At 33.8% G+C, this 25270-nt stretch overlaps 1 protein-coding gene across 4 annotated transcripts in view; it reads left to right on the forward strand.

Annotated features, from left to right (window-relative positions):
• Nucleotides 1-24917, forward strand: part of LOC128996655 (CREB-regulated transcription coactivator 1-like) — a 49333-nt gene extending 24416 nt beyond the window's left edge. For 2 of the 4 annotated variants that reach the window (XM_054422082.1, XM_054422085.1), the window contains 8 exons: nt 1041-1094; nt 3204-3362; nt 4531-4617; nt 8784-8939; nt 20290-20352; nt 21493-21637; nt 21817-21924; nt 23021-24917. In XM_054422082.1, coding sequence (XP_054278057.1) covers nt 1041-1094; nt 3204-3362; nt 4531-4617; nt 8784-8939; nt 20290-20352; nt 21493-21637; nt 21817-21924; nt 23021-23127 — 879 coding nt within the window. In that variant the 3' untranslated portion in view covers nt 23128-24917. The remainder of the gene's footprint in view (nt 1-1040; nt 1095-3203; nt 3363-4530; nt 4618-8783; nt 8940-20289; nt 20353-21492; nt 21638-21816; nt 21925-23020) is intronic. The other 2 variants (XM_054422084.1, XM_054422083.1) reach the window with 2 other exon arrangements.
• The last annotated feature ends 353 nt before the right edge of the window (nt 24918-25270 follow it).

Here is a 25270-nt window from a genome sequence, read left to right on the forward strand (position 1 = left end):
GTCTTATCATAATTACTGTAATGCGTTATCGCGACACCATTGTGATCAACTCCCGCTATCGTGGCATGAAAGCACTCTCAACGATTCCTAGCTGTGTGTATGATTTGGTACAATCATAGATTTGCGTGTGCCAAGAGGGTTCGTAGAGGTTGTCTCGTACTGGTGCAAGAGAACAAATTTGTTCCCAGAGGTATCCAAAGAAATGACTAGCATAGGAACTAACGAATACAAAACAAACAAATACCCCCGCCACAGCATACCTGCCGACTAAGCGAATTTCCATTTGTCTGGACTGATTTTCGATCAAATCTATTTAAATAACGTTAGGTTAAACGAGTACCTAGGTTTGCTGCTACAAGAAAACTAATTAAGCGAGTTTTTTAGTAAAATATTAATAGCTTTGTATAAAATAAATAAATTGGCCAAGTTTAATCCAAATACATCAATAAACAAGCAAACTACATCATTTTACAATATTCTCCATAAGAATAACATGGGAATTTTAAATTTACAATTTTTGGAAGTTTCTCTGTTACCAATAACCGTACAAAAACACTTTGATATACTAAATTATTTGTATTTTTAAGCTCTTTAACAAGGTCTAGAGAGAAATTGAGAAATGTTGTGTTTTGCGGGTCAAAAATGAGAAAAACTTTTTTTACCCCATAAAAGCCCCCGTAAAACACTGTTCCCATGGTCCGATCATGCTGGTTCGCAAACTCATTCAAGTTTATCCCGCTTTACACCTTTAAACCAAATTTCATCAAAATCGGACAAAAATTACTCAAGTTATCGCGTTCACGGACGTATATATATATATATATATATATATACATATATACAAATTTGAACGAATAGTGTTTTTGGCCTCTGGGGACATCAAAATGAAAAAGTAAATCGGTCCCGGGTCTAGGTCTTACCGTACCACCTACGGTAATAGCTACTTCCCTATAGGGAAATTCGCTAAAACAAAAACACAAGCAACAGGAGAGGTGTGTGTGTTTTGTAGTTGCTGTGAAGTCATGCTTGTGTGTTTTCAGAGCCACCTCTCTGTGCCTTCTCAACTCAACTCTAGGTTTCTACATAAATGTAAGGTCAGTGAACAACAGCCAAGAGTATTTACAATTTCAGTTATCGCTTGAACGATTTAAGTATTTTGGTTTTGTAACATTGCTCGGATAGACTGGTGGTTGGTTCTTGGGGTAAAGTTATGACAGTTGTAGGGAATGCTTTATTAAATAATTGTTGAGCAAAAAATTGGATTAGTTGAGTTAGCTATTTAAAAACTATTTGTCAAATTATTTTATATTTTTATAAGCTGTGTTTTTCCAAAATAGGACAGTGGTCAAGTTTCTTTTCTCCTAAATCCAACAGTATGAATTGACTGTGATTCAATCCATGAAAAAAAAATTGATAGGTAGTAGATTTACCGATTAAATAAATTGTTGATAACCAATCAATAAGGAAAATAGACAAATTGTGGTTGGTTGATAGGCATTCATCTTAGAATTAATAGAAACAATTTTTGAAATATGGGAAGGTGTACGGGGAATGGCGGATTATCTAAAATTTGTTCATAAACGGCATCATAATGTCATTAGTGTAGAAATTTGTAGATAAATATAACAAAATGGATTCAGTAAATAGCTATATCAATATTGTTTGGCTTAAAAAAACCTTTTTCAGTACCTATCATTGCTTAAAAAACGCTTGTTGTGATATTAGTAAGTTTTATTGAAAATATGACACTTTATTTCAACATAAACATTGAATGTACTCAAAACTCGATACTTAAACTGTGACTGCCACGTGGACTTAATCTAATCCACACAAGGTAAGTGAGGTAGACCCTGTGTTTAGTGTAGTAGCGCCTAACCGTAGATATTTGCCATGATTGTTTTGTGCATCTGTTGGAATCTCTTACGGAATTATAATTTAATTCCTGTTATAAGTAGATAGTCATTGTTTAGAAACATTTTAGTCTTGTGCCGTCAGTAAGAGATTTGTTGATATTTCAATTGTTTTCAAATATGTTTTTCTATATTAACTTTGATTTTGAATAGTTCTAAAAAGCTGCTTTCTGGTACACAGAGATAGTCTTTCCTGTTGTTTGTGGAATTTAGATACAATATTTATGTTGTCGTAAAGGATTATTTTTACATAACGCTTTTGTTAGTTGTGACATTTGAAGGGAAATTAATCAGTCTTATCTTTATTGTATTCTGTTTAGTTGTGATGTTTTCAAGCAAAGAACATATTTTATGTAAGCTAAATTAAGTTTATTTGTTTAAACATAAGATAAAACTTACACTGTAAAGTAATTGAATTACCCACTACAACAAATTATGTCATTTATTTGGTTCTCAACTAACAAAAACACATAGACCGACGTACCAAATAATACACAAAATAGTGTAACAGAAAAAATTGGCAACATTGCCTACTTAAATAGTTGTTGTTGTGTTGTTTCATAACATCCAAATTTACTGATTTTCAATAATTAAAGTTATCCTTTGTACATAAAAAAGTAATCATCATAATTGACCAAATTTAACTATTTTACACAACTTTCCATCTGGACGAAAAAAATCTAAATTAGTTTGTGTGAATTTTAGAGTTTTCCACAATGGAAAAAATTGTTGTTTTGTGGCTTGCTTATGAAACCCGGCCAAGATTCAATACAACTGCACTTAACTGTCAGATACATCCCAAATTGGACAAAAATGTTCACGTTATCAATTACACACATACAGTACCTAAAAATAAAAATAGTAAAATTTCATTTTTTGATTTTCATGAAATAGGGCTGGTAATATTAAGGTATTAAATTAAAAATAACTGAGCACCCTGAAATAAAATAAAAATTTTAATTGAAAAATTTTTAAGCAAAATTTTCATATAGCTGTGACACTTAAAGAAAAGTGGACCAAGCATTGATTCCTTTGGAACCCCATACTTAGTTTTAATATTTCACACTTTGAACTGTGACTAAAGCGTTTTAGTGTACCTGATATGGGATGTAACATGTTATAATTACATAATACATGAAAAATAGTAGCATTTACACAAAGCTGTATTATTATAGGAAATTGTACCAAGCATCGACCCCTAAGGAACACTGTCCTTAAATGTTTTGCAATTTTTTACATTAAAAAAATACAAAAAATATTGACATATGAAATTAATCTGTCTTTGTTTGTCAGGGTGTAACGTTGGACAACAGTGGAGGTGGAGGGGGTAAGGAGCAGTTTTCTCCGCAGATGGTTTATCAGTCTACGCAGAGGAGTCCATCACCGCAGCACTCCATGCAGCCGTGCAGTCCGCTACCCATAGCACAATCCTCATCTCCAGTACCTGTAGTGGTCAGTTAAGCGCTCGTTTTTTACTGTATCGTGGCTTAATTTTACTGAATTCCATCAAATAGTTGGAACTGAATCCGATTTTGGTCTTTTTTGAAACCTGATATTGTTTGCTGAATCCCTTGTAATGTTTAATTAAATTGTGAGAATGAACAAATTGTCGTTAAATTGGAAAGGAATTGTTGTAAGCAAAATAAACCAAATGGATTCAACTGAAGAATATTTCATGCATGAAGAAAACCTAAAAAAACCAAATAATATTTTAATCAGCCAAATTCCTTCAAGAAACCCAATTTTCGACCAATTTTTAAAAATCAGTAACCAACAAATTGTCCAAATCCTGTCTGGTTTTATAAATCTTCTGTATAATGTAAATTAAATTTACACAAAACAAACTATGTAAACAAGATTAAGTATTCACTGTTAATTATTGAAGTCTGAAAATGGACTCATGTCCGAAACATGTCACTTCTACAAAATATAATAATTATCTCAGGGTGCTAAGTTGTGCTTTATTACTACTAAAAAAAAATTCAATTTATCAGATAAATATTTCAAATTTTGAAACATCTATTATGAAAATCTTTCTCAATTGAAGTCCAGGATCTTGAAATGATTCAGCTCAGCATTTAACCTCTGATATTTATACCAGAAGAGGGTAAATCATATTAATTCTAAATATTTCTCGTAGGACTTATTTTATAGATATAAATTAATTAATTTTTAAGTGACTTCTGAACTGATAACATATTTCATTTTAAAACACAAACAAAATCTGCCAAGTTCTTGATGAATTCATTTTGGTTTAAAGACCTACTGACCTATGAAAGAATAAAATTTAAAATGTATTTATATTTATATTTATTCACACAATGCATTGTTGTGGTAAAATCAGGTTATTACTGCAGAATAACTGTTTGGTTTTAAATTACAAAACATATTTTATAAGAGCAAATTTAATTACATTTTGTGTTGTTAATTAAACCTATATAACGATTAACATTGTCTTTGCAGAACTTTAGTTTTAGACGTAGTTTCACATTTATATTTCATCATAGTTCTCAAATTTAGTTTATTGTATTATTTAAATTATAATAAGTTTTTCGCTAACCATTGCATGGTTATTATTTGCTCTTGGTCATCGCCCATCAAGTTGTGTTTTTTGTTTTAGGATTATGTCAATTCACTTAACTCATATAGATCACCCCATCCAGTCAATAGGCCTAGCCCACAGAATTCGCCTGGTCTTACTGTAAAGGTAATATTGGTTTGTTAAGGGCACTTTTATGCTTTGACTTTAGCATTATTGAAAAAGGTGTTAATATAAACTGTTATTTGGATTAATATAACCAAAATTTTCCATCACAATTAGAAAAAAATTAAAAACATTTTAGGATCTGAAATATTATTTTGTTCTCAGTTAAGGGAGTGCTTGAATCATAAAAAGATTAGTCACACAAAGCCCAACCAATGCTGGAAAATCACAAAAACCATACACAAAACCGTACTGTATTCCAAACAAGAAACAAAAGACTTAGTACAATGGGCAGTTGTACACAAAATGGTGGCTCAAGCAAGATTGAACAAATAAATTTGTGGTAGTAAATGCCCAATATTGTCCCTTAAAATAATATAAACCTACCATCACTTTAAAGGGTGTAAAACATTCCAAATGTTGGAATATTTTTCTGTCAAATTGTCTTGGATTACTGTGTTTTGATAATATGAGAACAACATGCCTGAAAAATAGCAAGTCGATCTTTACACACGTGAAGATATCATTAAACGCTATGATATGTAAACACACATACAAGGGTACTTAAAGTTGTTATAACATTATTATTATTAAATTACAACTTTCTTTAAGTTATTGATAGGGCCTACTAATAAAAACATGTTAATTTTCTTAGTGACAGTGACAATAGGATTTTTTTAAATTCCTTAATATAAACTTATTTACTTGTTTTATGTCTACGATTTATTTTGCCAATTTGAATAATTGTCTTACTCTTTGCTTTAAACACCTCTAGTATTGATTGAAAAAAAAAATAATTTTTACGAGAAAATTAACATTTTATTTTATGAAATTGACTCCCGTTTTATTCAATATTATGCTATATACAAAACTGATGAAAAACATGATCAATTGATATACTTGTTATTGTTTTAGTTATTAAGTCATTATGTACCGGTAAGGTTGTTACATCAGGGTTTGGAGTTAAAAGATCTGGTTTTATGATTGAGTTTTAATCCTATTAAACTAAACACTTTATTATAAGTCAGGGTGCTACCTTGGAGCTAAGGTGTTTGGTGTGAGTTTCAGGGAATTAATCAATACAAATCTGTATTCCACTATCACTAGCCTATAACTCCAATGACTTTTCTGTAGGGACATTCAGTTAGGATTTGTTTAACATTTATTCACTTAAAACTTGTTATTCAATTACACTACAAACTAGGTCTCCTGAGTACAAATTTTCACAGACAGAAACTCATTACTCATTAGCAGTTGGTCGGTGGTGAACAGAGGTAAGCCTTTCAATTAACCCCTGAAAGGCAGGACCTGAACGTCATAGGACCTTAGAGACTGCAAGGCTCAGTGCTTGCACTACAATGTCAGGTGAAGTTCCTGGGGGGGGGGGGGGGGTGGCATGCATGCGAATGGTGGGAGGGACCTGGGGGCTCATACAGGGGCTGTTTGTTTCTGTGGTAAGGCCTGCAATGACACACAGATCAGCCATTCTAAGACTTGCCTGTCTCATCATCACTCGTGTGATGAGTAGCTTTCCTCAATTGACCAAAAATAACCCTAAACCTGACTGCAATTGGTCTGCTTGAGGTCACTGAAGGAAGGCTGCCTACAGACCTCAGTGTGAAAACCTTTTGGTGAATGCACGAGGATCCCGAGACACTCCCGGATCACCTAAAAGGTAAGAGGTTCTGGACATGTCCTCAGACCACATGTCAATATGATTCTTCTTTGTAGGGATGGTCAAGTCTTGAAATTTCGGGAAATTTTCGGGAAATTTTAAATCTCGTTACACGAGACGAGATTTCTTTTTGGCCGAGATTTTTATCGAGACGAGAATAAAAAAAAATTTTAAAAAAAATTAAAAACGCCTGCAGAAAGTCAATGCAATACCCGCAATACAGGAGCGTGTTGTAGTTGCGTTTCCTTTGCGAAGGCGTTCTTATTTAATTAATTCTTCAAAAATGTAAATATTACTTTAATTATTTTAATAACATTTGAGAAGTTTTGTTAAGTGTTAGCAATGTGAGGAATGTTTTATTACTATAAAAAAGTCAAAACAAGTAACTATTTTATAAAAATTTATATTTTATTTTATGATTTATTTTATTTTAGGATAAGTTGAACTCTATCCTAACTGATATCACTATGTTTCCTAATCGTAGGCATTTTTAATAATTTAGGTGTGATTTATAAAAAAATGTTATGCTGATGTTTTTTAATAAAAGATAGTAAATATTCTTGCCTATTATTATTATTTTTGTATTTAAACAGTCATCTAACAATGTTACAAAATCAGGTAAAAATTCCGAACGTGCATTTCCCGTTGTGTATGAGAAGGGAAATCCCGTCTCGATCTCGTCTCGAAATTTTATGAGAAATAAAAAATCTCGTCTCGTCTCGTCTCGAACTAAAAATCCAATCTCGTCCATCCCTACTTCTTTGCCAAGCAATTCACCATCCTTCATCCATCTAGAGAGGAGTGGATGCCTGGAGGGAATCCTCTTCCACAAGGCAGCCTGGAATAGTATACCTCTGGTTCCAAGGTAAGAGGTGTTACAGGGGATGGAATTAACAGACTGCTGAATGGGGATTCGCTTAAGTCTTCCATTGGAACACATCCAACTAAGTTCCAAGCTAAGATAATAGAAACCATGGAGTGTGCTAGGGAGAACCTTAGGCAGGGATTCAAAGACTTGAACATTTCTATTTCTCAGACATCCAGGCTGCACTTAAGGCACTCAACTCAAGTCCAAGGTGGTCTGGGACTGCCTCACAACAGTATCCGCCCTGGGGAGGTGCAACATGATGGCAATCTGTTAGGTCTGGATACTCAGTGATATAAGCAAACGAGGTAGCTGACAAATTGGTAAACATGGCGTCAGCCTCAGACTTTGTGGGACCATAGCTTTTCTGTGGAATCTCTCGTATACATGTCTGTCAGTCATGTCATGGGCTTAGAAGGAGCAGAGACAAAGATGGGATAGGCTTCAGCATCACAGGGTAAGCAAGCTCACTCTCTTCTCCCCTTCCCAGACAGACGCCTCCAATGCTACGATTAGACAGAAGGCAATTGTGACAGATCACAGGAATGACCAAAGGCCATGGTTTCCAGAGTGTCTGCATTTAGGAAATGTGAGTAGTACGAGCCCATCTACTCCATCTCCTCTACTACTGCAAAGCTCTGATTGAGGTAAAGGACCACTTTACCATGACAAGGGACTGACACCTTCCTCAGAAGAAGCTAATAGATAAGATGCTGCAGTAACAAGTGGGGCGTGCAAAAAGCCCTGTGGCAGACGTCCGCTGGGACTAGGTCCGCCCTTATTCAACCATCAACTTATTACTAAGGTGACATTTTGGCTTCGTTGCAAATATTTCAGTAGTAGCACCTGATTCATGATCAAGTAATTGCTCTGAAGATCACTACTAATAAGTAAGTGTCTATGGCCCAAACTTTTTTACTTAAGGTTGAGACCAAGTAGTATTTCATCCCTTGGGTCTGAAACTAAAATCAGTTAGGGCCAAAATTAGTAGTTTGAAAAATATTAATAGGTACAAATGGTTCATACAATAGTGTAAAGGATCTCTCGCCAAATTACAGTCAAGTCATTTTCTGCAGTCACGACAAAATCTTATATCTTCTGCGGTCAGGGCAAAATTCTGAACATTTTATACGTTCACGTCAAAACCAAGAAAAATGTTCTACAGTCATGGTAAAATCTTGGAACTTCTTCTACAGTTAGAGCAAAATCAAAAACAGCTCTTGTAGCCACAGCTGACTTATCGTCTCCCACGATTGCAGTAAATCTGTCAACATCATCCACAAGCACAGATGAATCGTACATTTTTTTACCCCACATCTTAGTAGAGACATTCTACGATCTCAAGCTCGACCTGAAACAATCTCTAGTTTGGCCCAAAATTATTCTCTGCCCGAAGGGACTCCTGGAGCTAACTATTGGCCTGACCCAACCCGAAAATATCGGGGATCTACAGACTTTTAATAATAAGTTTTTGTTAGTGACTGGGTTGGACTCGGAAGACTAGTTTGTACTGTCAGTTACTCTGGCGTTTCTTCTCATGTTTCATTCAGATTTATCTCCTATAGGTATTGTCAACTTGCAGCTCACAATAGTGGAATGCCTTTGGCTAACGAGTTTTTTATGTTTCAGTACGGCAGTGCCAGTCCGTTGAGTAGCAGTCCGCAAAGTCCGTCGCCGTCTAGTCCATCGAGCACCGGACCTATCAGTTTCCCTGAGCACAATAGCTACTACATCACCCAAGATCAGGCCAACATGTTGCAACATAACTTTGAGCAATTCAGCATGGTGAGTTAATATCTCGACTTTGGCGATTATTGTAATACTTATTTTCAAATAGTACATCATTAAAGAAGAAGGGATGGATACACAACTAACCTACTCAAGAAAAGAATTCCAGGTCATTTCAAGCACACAACAACGTTTACAACACAATGTGTGTTGCTAAGCCAAGGGCTTTTTCCTAAAAAAAATCAACCTTATTTTTAAATAGAGGGTTTAAAAGTCATCCCTAGTATTATCATTTGAAATATATTTCATGTATGGATAATCTGTATTCTTTAGTTTTTCCTAAATAGAATATACTAGTTAGCTTTAGACAAAATTTATAGAGATAACTTGTTTATTACACTTCCAAACTTAGTTTTAATATCAAGTAATACCTACGCATGCGACCTCTTAGGAATAGATTAATAATAATTTTTTTCTATTTCTTAGAAGATAAACTGGTTTCAAATATTTTTTATGTCTGCTCTTAGGGCGTGGTGAGTACAAGACTTTAGGCTTGTTTATTAATGTTCCGTGTAATTAGCTGCAGAAAATAGTAATCCTAGGTGGTAAAATTTATAGTTACTTTATCTGCAGGCCTACATAATTTTTATCTGACATCAATAATTTACATTTTGGCTTAGAAACTACTTAAGTTTGCATAGTATAAGATTGTATACGTCTCTCTTATACACAGTTTGATTATCATTTTCATCCAACATATCAAATAACTATAAAAGATGTAGATTTTTTGTCATCAATATACTGACTAGATTACTATTTTTGGAGCATTATTATTTAATTTTAAATTTGCTAACACTGATTCATCTCAAATTTATTTTGTTGACATCTTCACAGAAATGTGTCACACAAGTAATATTTAAATACATTAACATATTGATATACAAGATAAACATACAAAATCTAAGGGAACTTTTACACCTCAACAATGATCTTGACACTAAATCAGTGTTAGGGAAGTGTCACAAATTAGTTTGAAAAATTAGATATAAAACTTCAGGGGTGGTTTCCGGTTGATTAAAACATTGATCTCTGTAGCTTTCCTGTAACCCTTTTGAAAGTATTGCATTTTTGAGTTAATTTCAACGTAATAAATTCATTGAAGGGTGTCTCAAAATTCTTAGACCTGTATTAAAAGACAGATAAGTAAGTTATAAGAAAGTTTGTTAGGATTGTAGGCTTACCTGAATGGGATAGGATTCCCTTAGCGATAAACACAATTATGTAAAATCTTTCACAATAATTAGAATATGTCATTTTCACTAACAAAATTGTCAACCAAGAAAGGTTGCAGTAGGTATCAGGGTTGACTCTTTCCCATTAAAGTACACCTAGCATCTTTAAAAAATCCTTAAAAGCTTGTGTCCTATGTTATATTATTAGTCACTAAGGTTTCCCTACAAATCCTTTTTCACTAATTTAAATAATTCAGGCAAAGTGACAATTGATACATCTAAGGTATTGTCAAAAGAAGGCCTAGTACAGTATTAGGATTTAGTCAATTCAATATCAATAAAGGTATTTTTAGGCTTGCTGTCTGTGCTATCTTGTGTGCTATTTTGTGTGCTACTTGTGTGTCTTTGTGCTAAACATCTGGTGAAACGGGGCTGGCCAACTGTACTGTGTGATTTCTGATGTTCATTTTAAGGTGGTGTTTGTTTATTAAAATTAGGCTTAGAACTTAAGTGTCCGTGACCCAATATCTGAGGTGTCGTCTGCTGGACGTTTTCAAGCGATCAAGGTTTAGCTAGGCGCTAGCTCGGGATTGTTTTTCACATTACTTCAGGCTGGATCTAGAGGTTACAGTATTATCCCCTGGATAAAAATCTATTGATGATTGGCAGGATTTGAACCCGGAGGTCCCGTGTTCCACCACTGGACCAGCTCTCTCCCCTTAGGTTTTGGGTAGTAGCTCTATTGATAGGACTAGACATATAATCCCATGTTATGTCGCCAGTTTTTAATTATAAATAGATGTAGTTGAACTGTGTTGGTAGCCCAGTCAATGAATGCAATAAAACAGCCTTTTTCGCAACTAAATGGTGGAAAGCTGGATTTTTTATATGTGATAGAACCACATGAGAGGTGTATTTTCCCAAAAGTCCCCACTTCTACCCCTTGAGCTTTCCCCCCCACCCCCCTCCAAACATAGAAATTGCAGTGATTTACTTAATTGATCATAATTCGAATGTTATGTAAGCTATCGAGCTGCAATTTGTTTTATTTTATTTCTGATTAGTTTTCCTACAACTTTTGTATTTATAACATTTTTCTAAAACCAATACTTAGGGAGATATAAAATTTAAACTTCGTTAAAAGCTTTGTTTCAGAGTGCAAAATCTTGTTTTTCTCTATGTATACTTTTAAATATAAATAATACGCAAATATGGTTCAAACAAAAGTTTTAGTACGTTTTTCAAGGTTTACAAATATATTATTGGTTAGTCATCTAGGTGACCGGGTGAAGAGCTGAGCGTCGGCAAAGTGAGCGCGTGCGCGCTAGTTGAACACCTCTGCGCTGCGTCATCGCATCTAGCCCAGCCAATAAACGCACCAACTGCCTTTTTTCGTCGCTAAATAGTGGAAAGCTGAGATTGTTATATGTGATGGAACCACTTAAGACGTGTATTTTCTAAAAGTTCCCGATTCTCCCCCCCCAACCCCCCCCCCCCCCCAAAAAACCCCTCAAAACCTGGAAATTACAGTCGCTCACTGTACTGGATATAATTTAAATTCTACGCATGCCATCGTAGTGAAATTTTGTTTGTATTTTTTATAATTAGTTTATCTACAACTGTTGTACTAAAGATTTTCTTATAAAACTATATCCACAGAGATATAACATTTAAACTTGTATTACAATGTTTATGTTTAAGAGTACACAATTTTGTTTTACCCTGTATATATTTTTTCCCAAATAAAATACGCAAAATGTTTCAAACAAAAACTTTAGTATGTTTCTTAAGGTTTATAAATATATATTTGATTAGTCATCTGAAAAAGAAAACTGATGTAGTGTGGGGCGTCGGCATTGTCGGCAAAGACACCGGGTGCAGGCTTCCGCGCAGCGCAGCACCGCCCGTCGATGCGTCGCGTCATAGGCACCGACATCGCTAAGTTCTCAAAGGTTTTATACAAATGCTATGGCCTTGTACTTTTTAGTTTACTACCAAAACAATCTGTATCCAAGCTTAACCGTTAACAGTAAAAACAATTATTATTTAGATGGAACCCAATAATTTTTTTATAACCAGTTTTGGTTCAGGTAAATTAATCTCTACCTACTTACTTGTTATACTTGCAATACTTTTAATACTTGATTTCTTCATATTTGACCAACAAAAGTTTAATAGATTGAGGTATAGAACACTAGGCCTAATAAACACTTTAAAAATCACTATAAACATACTCTTTGCTCTTCCTTACGTTACAATGTGCTTTCCATTATCTACCACCAATAGGACTCGCTTTGTTCCCCGCAAGATTTATACTAACTGCGCCTCGCGGTCAGTAAAGATCTAAATAGTAAACTGAAAAAAAATACTAATTAGATGAAACCTAATCATTTGTACATTTCTTAAATTTATTGTTGGTTTTAACTCGTTTATCATTTAAAATAATAATTTATTTAATTATTTATGTCAATGGCTAAACCTATTGACAATAATATACATGGATACATATATTACATTACATAAAGCTGGGTAAGAAACATACTGAACCCAATGATGAGATGATCCAATTCGCCTATGGGTCTGAGGATGATTGGAGTGTCAAATCGAAATCGACGACCACTTACCATCTTTTATGTATATTTACAGTATTGTCAGTAACATTATAAGTGTAAATTTATGTTTTAAGTGTTAGACTATTAGACGTATTTTCTTTTATTTACTTTCCAATTAATTAATGTAATAAGGCATATATCCAAAATTTATAAATAAGTAAGTAAAAAACTATTTGTGTCCCCATACATGCAGGCAAGACTATTTACGGGATACATACAGGCAGATTATTCAAATTTCTTAACATATTGTGTAGATGTGTCAATCATATTGAGGGTTTTTTCGTAAAAATTGGCAGCAATGTATTACGAATCTGCTTTACGGCACTAATACGTAGTCGAGATCAATCATTTTTAGAGACTCTATACTGTGAATCTTGGTGATGTTCTGTTCTCTAATATTTTATTGTTTTCATGTTATCCAAAAAATTAGTCAGCATAATAGTTCTTTATTGGTTTTTGGTAGACATTATGCAAACGTTTAACATCGCTAATAAAGATGAAGGCGCTTATTAAGTGTTTTTAAATAAAAAAGTTAGTTTTAACATTGACTGGTTTTAATTTGATTAAAAATGGCTTATAAATACTACCGACAGTTTTCTACGTTGCTCGTGATATTATTTTAACACAGGCTTACAACTCATGGCAGAGCAGCCATATTTTATTTGCTAGCGGGAAGCGTGAAGAGAGGGACATATCAACGATAGGACGCAGTTTGTATCAAGGATTAGTGAGTCGATGAAAAATTTTTACTGACCGTGAGGTGATTCATTTAGTCACGGTTTAGCTTGGAAACAGATTGTTTTGGTAGTAATGTAGGCTACAAATTAGGAAGTCTTAGGATTTATATAAAACAGTTGAGAACTTAGCGGTGCCGGTCCTTATTAGGCTATGTATTGACGGGCGGGGCTGCGCGGATGCTGATGACTAATCAAATATATATTTATAAACCTTAAGAAACATACTACAATTTTTGTTTGTAACATTTTGCGTATTTTATTTGGAAAAAAATATTTAGAGGGTAAAACAAAATTGTGTACTCATAAACATAAACATTATAAAAACAATTTTAAACGTTATATCTATTTGGTTATCGTTTTATAAGAAAATCTTTAGTACAACAGTTGTAGATAAACTAATTATAAATAATACTAAACCAAATTTCGCTACATGGCATGCGTAGAATTTGAATTATATCCAGTAAAGTTAACAACTGATATTTCCAGGTTTGGAGGGGGTTGGGGGGGGAGATTCAAAAACTTTTTGCAAAATACGCGTCTTAAGTGGTTCTATCACATATAACAAACTCAGCTTTCCACTACTTAGCGACGAAAAAAGGCAGTTGGTGCGTTTATTGGCTGGGCTAGATGCGATGACGCAGCACAGAGGTGTTCAACTAGCGCGCACGCGCTCACTTTGCCGACGCTCAGCTCTTCACCCGGTCACCTAGATGACTAACCAATAATATATTTGTAAACCTTGAAAAACGTACTAAAACTTTTGTTTGAACCATATTTGCGTATTAATTATATTTAAAAGTATACATAGAGAAAAACAAGATTTTGCACTCTGAAACAAAGCTTTTAACGAAGTTTAAATTTTATATCTCCCTAAGTATTGGTTTTAGAAAAATGTTGTAAATACAAAATTTGTAGGAAAACTAATCAGAAATAAAATAAAACAAATTGCAGCTCGATAGCTTACATAACATTCAAATTATGATCAATTAAGTAAATCACTGCAATTTCTATGTTTGGAGGGGGGTGGGGGGGAAAGCTCAAGGGGTAGAAGTGGGGACTTTTGGGAAAATACACCTCTCATGTGGTTCTATCACATATAAAAAATCCAGCTTTCCACCATTTAGTTGCGATAAAAAACATTTATTGACTGGGCTATGGGGTTGAGGAAGATTGTCTTAATGCATGATGGGGTTTATTCATACCACAAAGATAAAGCATAAAAACTGTTAGTTCTTCATCATCTATAACTTAATAAAAGTCTAACTATCAACTTATAAATTTTTATATAATTAAATTGAGACTAAAAAATTCAACCACGACTGTAAAGGGCGTTTAAGCCGTCATCCCATGTTGCACAGGACGTAGATATAGGGATGTGTGTTTGTTGGCCGGCCTTGTTTCACTAATCTCGTGTGCTGTTGTGTGCGTGCTGCTAAGGATTGGTGTCAACTCGTCCATACGTTAGTGGAAGCCAGTCCATCGTGGACGGCTCATCTTCAGGTACCAGAACATCATTCGACTTTCTTCTTTCTCTCTTTTCAGTTTGACGTTCACACATTACGCATGACTTGGATTTTGTCTCGCATGGATCGCATGTTTGTGCTGTGAATTTTGTTTGTACTTTCTTCTGTTGTTTTCCTAAGGAAATTTTAGTTCTAGATATTTTCCTGTCGGTAGTTTCAAATGTAAAACAGTAGGATGTAAGGATAGACAGTGTACCCACTCAACCGTGAATGCTGAAAACTGTCAATGAGCCATGAATTTTGAAAAACTGATTGAGTTCTGAATTTTGGGATTAATTCTTTAAAATGGGGATGAGCCAAATTTACGCAGTTTAGGGATGTGTCAAATCCGAATCTCGAATCCACCGAATCCTTTTTTTTATAATAAATATTATAATAAAGCTATAAGGCATATACTGCGACATTGCCTAACCATAGAGGTTATTGATGTCGTAATATACAGTACTGTGACATTGACTAACCATAGAGGTTATTGAAATATACAGTACTGTGACATTGCCTAACCATGGAGGTTATTGACGTCGTAACATACAGTACTGTGACATTGACTAACAATAGAGGTTATTGATGTTGTAATATACAGTACTGTGACATTGCCTAACCATGGAGGTTATTGACGTCGTAACATACAGTACTGTGACATTGACTAACAATAGAGGTTATTGACGTCGTAACATACAGTACTGTGACATTGACTAACAATAGAGGTTATTGATGTTGTAATATACAGTACTGTGACATTGACTAACAATAGAGGTTATTGACGTCGTAACATACAGTACTGTGACATTGACTAACAATAGAGGTTATTGATGTTGTAATATACAGTACTGTGACATTGCCTAACCATGGAGGTTATTGACGTCGTAACATACAGTACTGTGACATTGACTAACAATAGAGGTTATTGATGTTGTAATATACAGTACTGTGACATTGACTAACAATAGAGGTTATTGACGTCGTAACATACAGTACTGTGACATTGACTAACAATAGAGGTTATTGATGTTGTAATATACAGTACTGTGACATTGCCTAACCATGGAGGTTATTGACGTCGTAACATACAGTACTGTGACATTGACTAACAATAGAGGTTATTGACGTCGTAACATACAGTACTGTGACATTGACTAACAATAGAGGTTATTGATGTTGTAATATACAGTACTGTGACATTGCCTAACCATGGAGGTTATTGACGTCGTAACATACAGTACTGTGACATTGACTAACAATAGAGGTTATTGATGTTGTAATATACAGTACTGTGACATTGCCTAACCATGGAGGTTATTGACGTCGTAACATACAGTACTGTGACATTGACTAACAATAGAGGTTATTGATGTTGTAATATACAGTACTGTGACATTGACTAACAATAGAGGTTATTGACGTCGTAACATACAGTACTGTGACATTGACTAACAATAGAGGTTATTGATGTTGTAATATACAGTACTGTGACATTGACTAACAATAGAGGTTATTGATGTTGTAATATACAGTACTGTGACATTGCCTAACCATGGAGGTTATTGACGTCGTAACATACAGTACTGTGACATTGACTAACAATAGAGGTTATTGATGTTGTAATATACAGTACTGTGACATTGACTAACAATAGAGGTTATTGACGTCGTAACATACAGTACTGTGACATTGACTAACAATAGAGGTTATTGATGTTGTAATATACAGTACTGTGACATTGACTAACAATAGAGGTTATTGACGTCGTAACATACAGTACTGTGACATTGACTAACAATAGAGGTTATTGACGTCGTAACATACAGTACTGTGACATTGACTAACAATAGAGGTTATTGACGACGTAATATACAGTACTGTGACATTGACTAACAATAGAGGTTATTGACGTCGTAACATACAGTACTGTGACATTGACTAACAATAGAGGTTATTGACGTGGTAACTCGTAACATACAGTACTGTGACATTGGTATTGTTGTCGTGGTGGTTATAAGTGTTAAATAGTTCCTATTCCATTCTTGCTTTTATAATCAACGTAAGCCCATTTGTAATTATTTTTCGGAGGATGGCATTTTGATGCCAAAACAGCTGTAAAATACATAAACTTAACAGCTGTGACGAGGTAATTGTATAATTATATTATATTTTTGGGACTCAAGATTTGAAGATTCGGAGATCCAATTATTTTGGGATTCGGATTTGTATTTGAGATTCAAAATTCCTGGATTCGACCATCACTAACACAGTTCAAAACTTTCTGGGTACTCCGTAACTTTTTTTTAATGCTGATTCCAGAATCTCTCATGATTCCACGTGTACCAGACCTAATTTCCCAAATCCTTATAAACAAAATTTTAATGCTGATAAGCCTGTGAATTAACTGTGGAATAAGGTTTGGAAATTAAGGCTGGTCTTAGCCAAACTGAAGTAACGTTGGTTCTATTTCCAACTAGTACCTATGTTTAACCCTTTGAGTGCCAACGTCCGGGGAACCGGACGTTTTTAAAACGAGCCAAAAGTGCCGACGTCCAGCCGACCGGACGTTTTTAGAACGAGCCAAAAGTGCCAACGTCCGGCTGACCGGACGTTTCGTAATGATCGAACAGTTGTCATAACAACCGAATGGATACTCGGATTCTTATAACCCATATATTAACATTGAGTCAAAAGTTACTAGATGCGATACATCGATTTTCGTTGGTCGAAATATCAAAAATTCGATTTTTACGAAATTTTAACCTAAAAATCGCCAGATCGCGCTCGGCATTTTTAGCGCGACCTTCGGGAAAAATCATCGGCATTTTTTGAGCGTTACTTTTATTTCTCGCCTGGCACTCTAAGGGTTAAAAAATGTTTTTGTAAAGGTCCTAAATTGTCTTCATAGCCTACTAAATTAAAAAAAAACAGTTGTTTCTTTTATTTCTGTACCTTCCAATTGTTTCCAAACAGTTTAAGATTATCTAGGATTTAGGATTCGTTTTCAAACTTTTTTGATATACCATTGTAAATACTGCATGCCTTCCCAATCTACTCTCTGATGTTAAAACCCTGATATTTCTCAGCTCATTAAATCAGCTGTTTGATAGTTAAGCTTGATGCCTCAATGATGATTTGACATTTTACTGGGGTACACAATGGTACATGTACAAAAATTATCAGTCTAATTTAAACATGTGTGTTCATCTTGATGATTTCATAATTTGTGATAAAATTTGTTTGTACAGTCTAGAAAATGGGTGTATGTATGTCAAGGACAATCTATGGCTGTAATTAATTTGCATTTAATGTGCAATGAATCATTTGACTTTTAGCCCCAGTTGCGAGTACAGCTTAAATTGTTTTACAGCATGTTGCACCTGTACTTTTGTTTTTAAACTTTCACAATCTTTCTGCTAATTTACTTGCAGGGAATTTTTAAAAAATAGGGAAATAATCAAAACTAGAGGTCGTCTAGTGGATGAAAACTCGACCAAAAATATTTAATGTACAGACTTCTCTATTTTCACCCCCACACTGTAAAGAAAACATGTGATTGCAATTTCTTTAATTTGTTTTGATTTTCTGTTTATATTTTGTCACCAGCATATTTCTATAAGGCCCATCTTAATTTTTATTAAATTTTAAATTAATTTTTGTGCTCTTTTTGAGCCTATTTTAGTTTCTAAAGGTGTTCTGCACATCTACAGGCAAATATCTTTGTAACAGTATGCGTAGATTTTCCCTGCGATGCACACAAGCTGAGAAAAAAGGTTTTAAAGAAACATGTTTGCCTGGGACAATATACAGGGTGATTGATATAAGTGTGCCAGCCGTTTTATTCGAAAACTATAGGAGATATCAAAAAAAGTTAAATGGTAAGTGCCTTGGATTTTTTATTAAAAAAATTATAGTCGAGTCAAAAAAATTATTTTAGCCGCCATTTTTCCAATATGGCCACCAACTTTGATTTTTCTTATAGAACACCCTGTATTTTTTTATGTATTCTGGTAGAAAAAGTAATTTTAAGACGACTTTATTGTGATTTTTTTTATAAACCTAACCGTTTCAAAGATAATAATGGTTTAAGTTGTGAAATTTTGAATGGTTTTCGAGCAAAACAGCTGGCATGCTTGCTTAGGCCTTTATCGAAACTCTTTCTCATGCAGAAATTTCAAAACTTTAACCATTATTATCTAAAAACGGTTAGGTTTATGAAAAAAATCACAAGAATAAAATCGTCTTAAAATTACTTTTTCTACCAGAATACATAAAAAAATACAGGGTGTTCCATAAGAAAAATCAAAGTTGGCGGCCATATTGGAAAAATGGCGGCTAAAAAAATTTTTTTTGTTTTTTAAATAAAAAATCCAAGGCACTTACCATTTAACTTTTTTTGATATCTCTTATAGTTTTCGAATAAAACGGCTGGCACACTTATATCAATCACCCTGTAGATACGCAAGAGTCATTTTAGCTGTATTTGACTAATATTGTGCAAGAGAATAAATATAAATAAATATTTAGAACATTGCTTACTTTATAGTTTAAACTGTCAGTGAACATTTTCACTTCTAACCTTTGTTTTATTCAAAACAATTTAGAGAAGTTTACGGCGATAATACTCAAGTCTATTGTTTAGAAAATAGTAATCTATTAATATTTTTACTACACTTTCAATATAATCGTGTGTTTTGAAAGGAAAATTGTATCCTATGTGTTTTCAGATATATCAAAAGAAATACTGTTTACCGTTTGTTTAACGAATTCACAATTCATGGAGAAACATGATTTATTTTACTTCTAATTTTGATCTGTGATTTTTTTAACATCTTTTGAAACATTGTTCCTAACTTAAGCCTCAAACCACTTGACTTATCTATTGCTGGAAAACATTATTCATTGTCCAAGTTGGAGTGAAAATGTCAACACTTTTTTTAGGTCTTTGAGTTTATCTTGGTAATCTAGTTTAGGCTTTAAAGCCGGGTTTTCCTAGGCGCAGAAGTGGAGAGTGGAGAGAGGAACGCGGAGAGCGGACTCCACTTGTCTTAGGAAATTTAATGTTACTGTTTTCCTAGAAGCAGAGCGGAACACCATGTTAATCTCTCTTCCACTCTCCATGTTCCGCTCTCCGCTTCCGGGCCTAGGAAAACCCACCTTAACTAGCTTTACATAGTTTAGTATTTTGCATGACATTTTCTGACCACCAAAGTAAGTTTAGATCCTTTTTTTCCCCAACCACTTTTATACTAACCCTTAAAAATGTGTCTTTATGATAAATAAATTTTCGGTTTTAATTGAAACTTTTGTTTGTTCCACAGAGGGACAGCCAAGGCTCCTTGGATTACATAGGCTCAACAAACAACACTTCACCTTATTCTCAGGTAATCTATTTTTACTTAATTAATTAATTTGTTCAAATTTTTTATAGTTTTTAATTTTTACAAAATAATATTTTAAATCACTCCTTTTGAAGATTTTCATTGGCTTTTGGATGGATTTAATATGTTAAATACGTTTATTTTTGTTTCATGATGTACCTAGCTTTTAAGTTTTTGATAGAAATTGTGAAATTTGTTGAAATTTTATGAATTAGGACGGAATACTAGTATTGTGGCGGTTTAGTTTTTGTTTCATTGTGTATCGCTATCGATGTGAAGTTTTAAGCTTCTCCCGTCATCATTATCTCCTGCGATGGTGCAATATTTAACATCTGATGCAGTCACACAAACAACATCAACTCCCAAAGTCACGGCACAATCCTGCTTATCTCCATCGGTCATAGAAACATCATTGTCTTAGGTGATCATAGAATTCCTGAATATTTTAATCGGTCATGGAAACATCGTCATTGTCTTCAGTGATCGCAGCAAAATCATGAACATCTCATGTGGTCTTGTAGACATTATTGCTACATGATGACAGCACAAGTTGAACATATCCCACAGACTTCCTCGTCTTCGCCAATAGCGGAAAAATCATGAACATCTATGTGATCTAGTAGACAGCATCATCTTCTCCCGCGGACATGGGGACATCATCGCCGTCTTCGGCTTTGCGGCAAAATCATGAACATTTCCCACAGCTGTGTAGGTATCATCGCATACAAGTCAGGTTTCGATATCAACATCCACTTTTTATAATCGATCTTCGTTACCGATACCTATGTCCAAGAATCAGTGGTATCGTAAATCGGTATTGATAATCAACACAGCTTTAATTAATAATGATCCAAAATATGTGTGTAAATATTATTTTAATGTAGACCAGTTATATCTGAACCATTCAGTATAAACAACTCAACCTTATAAGCTCAAATCAAAAGCAAATTTGATTTGATACCAGTGGTAAGGAGGAATTGTCAATTCTCATTTTCTGAATTCTTTGTGACTTTGGATATAATACCGATTTTTGAATCTACCATCCCTAATATAGGGGTTAACAAAGAAATTCATATATTCAGGTTTATTTTCAGTTGACAGAATTCATGTAGTTTTCTACAGTGTCGGTTTTTGTGTGTACAGACTGATGATCCTTGCCCACAAGAGTTGACCCAAGATCCTGGCTACTTCAGCACGTCTCCGTCACAGCAGCTGCAGTACTCCACTAGACACAGCGCACAGACAACACCCAACACTCCCTCTAGCATACCTGACATTGTACTGACAGGTCAGTCCCACCTAGCAGCATTATGTTTTTACTTATCCTTAATGCCCTGACAAGACATGGCAAACTATATTTGTTACAGTTCGTCAACGTTGAACAACAGCTTTGTTGTTTTGAAATAAGTTTAACTATGGCTTTGCAGTAAGATGTTATGTGCTTCACAACTGACGGTTGATTTTCAGATTTCTCCAGTACAGCAGAAGAGTTGGCAAACCGAAATGACGAATTCACTAAGGAGTTAGGAGTTGCAATGGCAGGCGCCTTTGACACTGACGAAGCTTTCCGTGAAGGTAAACACCCCGCTGTTAAACTTATAAATACATTTTCAGGTGCTTTTCAACAATTTTTAAAAGTCCTTAATAAAAAGAATTTTACTATTTTAAGTCCAATTAAATTGTAAAAATAATTAATTTGCTGCTATGAGGAGCTCAATAAATTGTGTTGACTATATTCTCAGGTAATACGTTTCAGTAGCTTGCATTTTAATAGCATATTTTGTAGCGTTTACTTATTTCTAGGCAATATGACAGAATACGAAGTGTGACTAGAAAAAAACAATTAGTGCAACTCTTTCTATTTTTTGTCCCTTACAACTTTGATCTTATCACCTTCAATATACTCCCCTCCGCTATCCCTACACCTTCCCATTTGATTTTATTGCCGATTATTGTTTTGGCAACTGTGCAGACTGCAGATACTCAATTGATGATCTTGACGGATTACTTTGCCTATTTTCATCTGTCTTTGAGGAGCTTATACAATTCAAAAACGTTTGTACATGACATACAATCTCCCTGCAACACTTGTTGTAAGAGAGAATAAATCTATGTTAAAGATTTCAGCTTCACTAAAAATGTCACGCTATCACGTTGCTCAATTGATGCCTACCATTTTTCTGACGAGTGGCATATACAAGGTCCAACAGTAACGAAGGCTGAGCAAGCCAAGCTCCAACCTGCTGGAATTTTGATAGGGAATATCAGGTGACTCAGCAATATGGCATTTGACCTTGAGGCTAACACGGTTTATCTCATGGAAAACCAGTCCCGTTATTTTCTAGCCACACCTCGTTGGTAAAATGTATCAGTTAAGCATGGTTGATATATGGGTCTCTCAGTATTTTATCACCATAAATAATGACTTTTATTTGTTGGAAAGATTATCATCTTATTTGTTCTGTTGGTGACTCATGTGCATCTGAGCTATTTTTTGTAACAATAACCATTAAAGAGTTGATTATTTGGGACTTTTTTTAGTTTCATGCATTAGTTAAATTTTGTAAATGTTTGATTAAAGAGTAATTTTTAGCCAAGAAAAATTATAAAAGCGCAGACATTACAATTTCATGTTCAGACCATTTACATGTTTGTTATCGCCACATTTTAGGTTTGGGAATCATAGACTTTGACGCACTTCAAATGTTGACTGATCCAACGGAAATCATCACCGACCCCAACGCTGAAGAGCACTTCAGGCAAGACAGGTTCCAGTGAGACACTCTTCCTCGGACTTTAGTCATCTTAAGCATAAGAGTGTATCTAGCGTAGTTTCGTAAGCATCCTGACGCAGTTTTCTATCTAAAGTGTTCATTTAATAACATACTACAAAGAGAAACTAACTTTCTTTTAGATTTCTCACTATCCAAAATCACTGTTTCTAAAAGTGTATTAGGGTTGCGGAAAAGCTGTTTGGATTAAAATATCAGTGCCATAATAAAATTTGGAATTGGTAGGATACAATTTTTTAAGATCTCATTGTTAACGCGATTCAATTTTGACATTTGCTACAAAATTTAATCACAATTTTGTAAGATTTGAAAATGGTTGACGTTCTAATAATTTACAGTGTTTTTCAGTTTTTGTTTAACATTTCAAGTTTAATTTTGTTTTAGTAAAAAACTTTTAGTTAGGTCTAGGAAAGGTTATTAGTTATTTTGACGCCCCTAACGTACAGGATTTTATGTTCTTCTGTGTTAGTTGTCTTTGCTCAAATATTTAGTTTTTGAAGGATTTAGTTTTTGTTTTCATTATTTTTATTTATCTTATTTTAGCAGTAGACGAAGTACCATTTTGCTCAATTTATTAACCTGTAATCCGACATTGTATTTCCATTGAGCTATTTGCAAGGCAACCCTTTACAAAAAATATTTATGTCTAGAATATTTTTTTCCAAATATAATTAATTCTAATTTTTTTAAGGATACATTTTTTTAATATAACAAATTACATTACTTACTAAGCACTCTAAACATTCTACTTGCGCAACTTATTTTTTGTAAATTGTAATTTTTTTTAGTTATTTTGTCTGCCCACTCAATTGAATGATTACTTTGTAAGATAAAGAATTTTGAACTGTTCTTGGAATTGAACTATTGTCTTTCAATTTGTAGAGATGGCTTTCGAATTATCTATCAACCACTCCAATCCAGTTTATTTAGTTTTAAATGTTACCTAAAATTAAATTAAATTTTACAAAAGGGTTTAGCTTAAAAACAAGTTTCAAAAGGTTAAATATACTTAAATTTAAACTATTTTATAGCATTTTCATTATTTGTAGGTCACCAATAGTTTATAAAGATATAAATGTGAAATTTTATGAGACTGTCAGTTTTAATCAAAATGCTTAGATTTGTCAATTTGAGTGTACTTTCAATCTATAACTATTTTTGTTGAATTGGGGATACAAATAATTAACTGTCACGACTTGTGGATTAATTTGCCTCTATTTGTTACTTCAAACATATCGCTTGCTTTCAGAATGAGTAGTTATGTTTATCACAATATAAATATTTAGTCCTATAGTTATGTTGTTTCATATGTCTTAAGAACAGGGCCAGATTTAGGAGTATGCCACCTGTAGGCTAAATTCAACTGCCCCCCCCCCCCTTTTAGTCTTACAATTAATAGATTCATATGTTTTTATACATTCATTTTATACAATGAATGATAGATACAGTTATTCAAATTAAATTGTGCTAAGGTGTAAAACTAAAAAAACACAAAAAATAGTTCATTACTGGGTTTATTTGTTGATTAAATATATATGTTATACACTGACTCGGCTTGCAGTGTTGTCTGATCGAATCACACGATATGAAAAATGTGCTACAACATTATGTGTGTGGAGTAAATTCGTATTATGAAAAGAAAAGAATAATAGAATAAACATATTTCCATTCCCGTAGATTAATACGCTACATATCAAAGATACGTCTAATGAAGTTTAATAGTTAATAAAGTTTAATAGCCTTTTAAGCCTATTTAGAAATCTGGCCCTGCTTAAGAAAAAGATTTTTTTACATATTTGTTTTTGTTTTTATTTTATTTCTTTATTTTATTTTCTGATGAATAAATTAGAAGGTATTATTTTGTAACAATTCTTACTACTACCATACCCTGTTTATATGAAATGAATAAGTTGTAATTTTTACACTATTGTGTTTTTACTATTTTAGTTTGGAATCATGCCCCAATGTAAAATAAAATTAATTTTGTTAGATTACATTCTATCGTGTTTATTCAAATATCTTTTTTATTCTATTCATTTTCAGTTTCATTAAGCTCTTACTCCTTAACTTCATTTTCCAAATTATTGTTACCATCAGAATATAAATATATATTTAGTATAGAGCATATC

This window comes from Macrosteles quadrilineatus, unplaced genomic scaffold, assembly GCF_028750875.1.
Source record: "Macrosteles quadrilineatus isolate MER2022 unplaced genomic scaffold, UCM_ALF_1.0 Scaffold_6__1_contigs__length_79288215, whole genome shotgun sequence".
Lineage (NCBI taxonomy): Eukaryota > Metazoa > Arthropoda > Insecta > Hemiptera > Cicadellidae > Macrosteles > Macrosteles quadrilineatus.